Raw genomic sequence first — 4,135 nt, 5'->3', positions numbered from 1 at the left:
GTCAGGTGGAACGTCATATCGGGCATTGAAAGTTGGAGGGAGCATTGGGGGCATTGCGAGCATTGCACATGATGTTTAGGGCTTCTGGGAATATTTCATACATCATCATGATCAAGTATCAAGCTTGACTCCAAGTTTTCATTCACTCTATGCTACATGCCGCGTAAATCTGTCTAATGTACATGTTATTGAGACGAAGGTGAGGTGACGGTGTGTTGACGATGTATCCTACAATCACAGTCAGGAGGCAGCACCCATCTCGGATCGGAAGTGGGCTAGTGAGGAATGTTTCTTCTTCATGACCCCAGGCCAGCTGGATTTCACAATGAAAAAAAGAGAGAGATTTGGCTGAATGTGCAATAAAATGAGCACAAAGCCATCTGGCAAGGCCAGAAAAAGGTTCCAAAAATTGGTGCCGCACCAAGTGCAGCTGCTCCAGCTTCCCACATACACTGGGTAAACGTCGACGTGAAAGACCCACGTGCGACACGTCTCGTTTACCGCGTCACTAATGGCTTACAACCATGCGAGCACTCTTCCACCGAAGAAGCTCAAGCACAGCGACCAACGATCTCCCCGGTACCACCGGTGGCGTCGCCCAAGAGGGGAGCGGCCGGCAAAGCATGGTCGTGTCTTTCGGACCAGGTACGTTACGGGTCTCGGAGGCACCTCGTATTCAACAGCGGTCGGTTTCCCGGGCGCTGAGTGACGTCCTCGTGGAGCGGCCGTCATCCCGGTCTGCGCACTAGCTGCCCCGCGACCCGACGGCGTTCTAGTCCCTCGGTGGAGGGTGCCATCGGACAGGACGTCCAGGGACCAGGTACCGGTGACACCCGTGCAGAGCGCCGCTCCCGTGTGTCAGGTGCCCCCAGTACCTCGGTGATGAGTGATGCAGCAGAAGCGTATGGGAAATGCATGGAGCTGGTTTGGGTCTGATACTGAGAGTGATTATCTTTTCCGAAAAAAAAGGAGAGGAAGACTTCCCTCTGGCCAGCGGCGGCACAAATGGTCATCGAGAGGATGCTGTCGAGAGGCGGCTGGTTGGAAGTGGCTTAACAGGTCGGAAGTGATATGTTGAAGCTGAATAGAATCTGAGGTTTCTGAAGTGGAAAGCAATGGGTTAGCCGGGATGTATCCGTTTAAGGCAAGCAAAGAACAGTGCAAAATAAAACAATATGATCTCAAAGTCTGGCAGGTACCAAGAAGGAAAAGCAGGGCGAGTCAGCGGAATCAAGGAGTGATAATGACACTCCGAAGGGAGAAAACTCAGCAAACTGCGAGTAAAGGAAGAAACATCTGGGGTAGGTGAACATGAGAGTGAAGACGATAGACTACATACAGAGCTGAGGAGATGAGTCGAAGTTGCAGAGATGTAGAGGAAGGTTGGGGATGAGTGTGAAGCTTTGTAGGTGGATGAAGGAGGAAAGACTGCTGAGCAGGTGGGTGAGGGCAAAATATGAGAAAAAGAGGTAAGCAGGGCACGTGGTTGGTGACGGCTCAAGCTAAGGGATGGATCGTTGTAAGGCAACAGGAGCTCGAGCTCCGTAAAAGTGAGGTGATACTGACCCGATAAACGACTGCCTTTTCGAGTCTAATAAGACGGCGGAATCAAGCTCTCAAGATCAGAATTCAACAAAAAGATGGTGAGAGACTACTGTAGTAGAAGGTCTGAGACTGAAGGGTGAAGGTAGAAAATCTGCTGAGAGAGTAGGAGAGGTAGATATATGAGGTGTTGTGCTGGGAGACAGCGGCTTTCACGTGAGCAGAGCTATGCTGATGACAATGAATTGGAGGTGTGGTGCCTGCCTGCGCTCCTAGCAAGAGTTTACCAGTTTAAAGGTCTTTAAATGCATTTTAGGGCGGTATAAGGGTAGGAAAGCGAACTCACTCATTGTGTATTGTGAAGCTTGACGTAGCAGAACGAGTTCCTCTTGACGACGAAACATGGAGGTTTGTAGGATACGTGCGTGGTAAATAATATTTAAGGTTGGAATGGGATCGAAATTCGAAATGAAGGATAGGTAGATAAGATAAAAAGCCAGCGAGGCGCAACCTCTTAATTAAGGTACGATCGCGGTTCGTGTTCACGTGTGTGCGGGAGTGACGCACCTGGACCCAACGCAGACTTGGCTCAAAAGCTCATCCTTATCATATATTCTGAGACCCCTGTGCTCTTCTTCCAAGGTAGATTTGATATTAGCCATACCAGCACAGTCAAGCTTCCTCTATCAGCTTCTAATAGTAACAGAGGTTTCGGCGGAGAATCGTTTAGCATGGATCAACGCTTCACTCGGGAGATTTCATATAGAGCATAATTGATATGAGTCAAGGCCAACCCCATTCTTTTCAATTTTGACGGCAAGTATTATCAATTAAGCCCACCCTGACTGTCGGAGCCTCATGGCGTGAGTACCCAGCACCCATCACGAACGCCCATACCAGGCCTAAACCCCTCAACGACTATGCTGCCTCATCGTTACCTCACCGAGCCTCCTTATGCTAAGTTATAGAAACGCTGCTAGTAACACTTGTGGGCAGTACTAGAATTTCTTGATCAAATTTTGATGTTGATCATGACTCTTTCCCTAGTTGTTACGGACGATCTGATAGTTTTATGCCTTTGAGATGATCTTAACGTCGAACTCGAGTGGCTTCACAAACCAAGCACATCGCAAGTCCCATTCTTCATCAGTAGTGAGTTGGAGCTATGATGCCATAATCAGCGCGCGTTGTTTCTTTATTACCATATCGATAGATCACAGTCATCAACACAATCATTTCGCATCGACGTACCTTGAATCGCTTCAAGAAGCTTGGAACAAGTTTGTATACTTCGAGTAGAGCAATGTGCTTCCCTAGACAGGTCCGCGAACCGGCACCAAAATGCAGCATAGTAGCATTCATTTCCTTCACACGCTGCTGCTCTTCTATAGAAGCACCTTCGGGGAGAAGCCACCGCTCTGGTCGATATTCTTCAACGTCGTCCCCGAAGATCTCTCGTCTTCGCTGAATCACCCACGGGTTGCAACTCACAACTGTCCCGCCAGGAATAAAGTCCCCACATATCTCGATACCGTCAGGTGGAGTAACTCTCTCAAGGTTCAGGCTGATGGCAGGGTGAACTCGGAAAGTCTCCTTAATGCATGCATCCAGATATGGTAGCTTGTGCGAGTCGCTCCATGATATAATATCGAAGTCTTCTATTAGATTAGAGTCAATGGCATCTCTAATCTCTTTGTCCAACTTCTCGTAGCATCGAGGGTTCTTAAGTAACTGGTAGAAAATTCCAGACAGCGTGATAGCCGTCGTATCCGATCCGGCCAAAGCTATTGAAGTGGTCATGGTGAGCACACGACTGTCGTTGAAGAAACCAGTCTTGTCATCCCGTTGGGTCTTGAGAAACATGGTCAAAAGGTCGCTACGGTCTCCTATGTCCTTCGCTCCGGTAGCTTTCCGTTGCTCGATCTCCTGGAGACGTTCTGTCATCCGCGCTTTAGAGAAGCGTGCAGTGCCAGACGAGTTGTCAATCCACCCATACTTGCTCAAAATGATGAGAATAGGATTCTTGACCAGAAATTTGTCAATGATAGGCATTTGGCCAACCTATACTTGAAAGTCAGCGATTGGGTGAGTGTCTCCATATGCTAGCGGGAACACTCACTGGTGCGGAATAGTCAAAAAGCTTGTCCAGCCATTCAATGATCCCATCGACATCCTCGCCGCGATCTATAAACCCGACTCTTCTACTGTATGTGATTTCGGTGATGACATCGAAAGCGAAATACTGAAGCCAAAGCTTGAAGTCGCAAATTTTCCCAGGAGCCGCATACAATTTCTCAGTCTGGTCTAAGAACACTCGTGTGGTTTCGTTTACTCTGGGCTCGTACTGAACGATAGTGCTCATTGAAAAGGCATTGCTCACTAGTCGACGGAGTTTGCCATGGTAGTCTTGATCTTGGGTGCCGAAAAGAGACTGAAGTATCTCGCCCCGAGAAACTTGCATTTGAACGGGGTAGAAATCGCTCTGTAATCTTGATTGATTAGACCATAGAGGACCAGCACGCCAACAGAGGGTGGTTTAGTACCTTAGGCAACCTGTTATTCAAGCCGTATATTGTTTTCACTGCCCGAGGGT

General features: G+C 48.5%; 1 protein-coding gene across 1 annotated transcript; it reads right to left on the bottom strand.

The window, feature by feature from the left end:
• Window positions 1-2,612: 2,612 nt before the first annotated feature.
• UCRPA7_4415 (putative cytochrome p450 protein) lies at window positions 2,613-3,904 on the bottom strand (the record flags this gene model as incomplete). The annotated part of the gene is made up of 3 exons (XM_007916968.1): window positions 2,613-2,705; window positions 3,034-3,603; window positions 3,662-3,904. The coding sequence occupies 3 exons, from the start codon at window positions 3,902-3,904 to the stop codon at window positions 2,613-2,615; spliced, it is 906 nt and encodes a 301-aa protein (XP_007915159.1).
• Between the last annotated feature and the right edge of the window lie 231 nt (window positions 3,905-4,135).

This window comes from Phaeoacremonium minimum (genome assembly GCF_000392275.1).
Source record: "Phaeoacremonium minimum UCRPA7 unplaced genomic scaffold PA7_03_scaffold_345, whole genome shotgun sequence".
Lineage (NCBI taxonomy): Eukaryota > Fungi > Ascomycota > Sordariomycetes > Togniniales > Togniniaceae > Phaeoacremonium > Phaeoacremonium minimum.
Note: the sequence above shows the minus strand (reverse complement) of the source record. Positions and strands in the feature narration are given on the sequence as shown.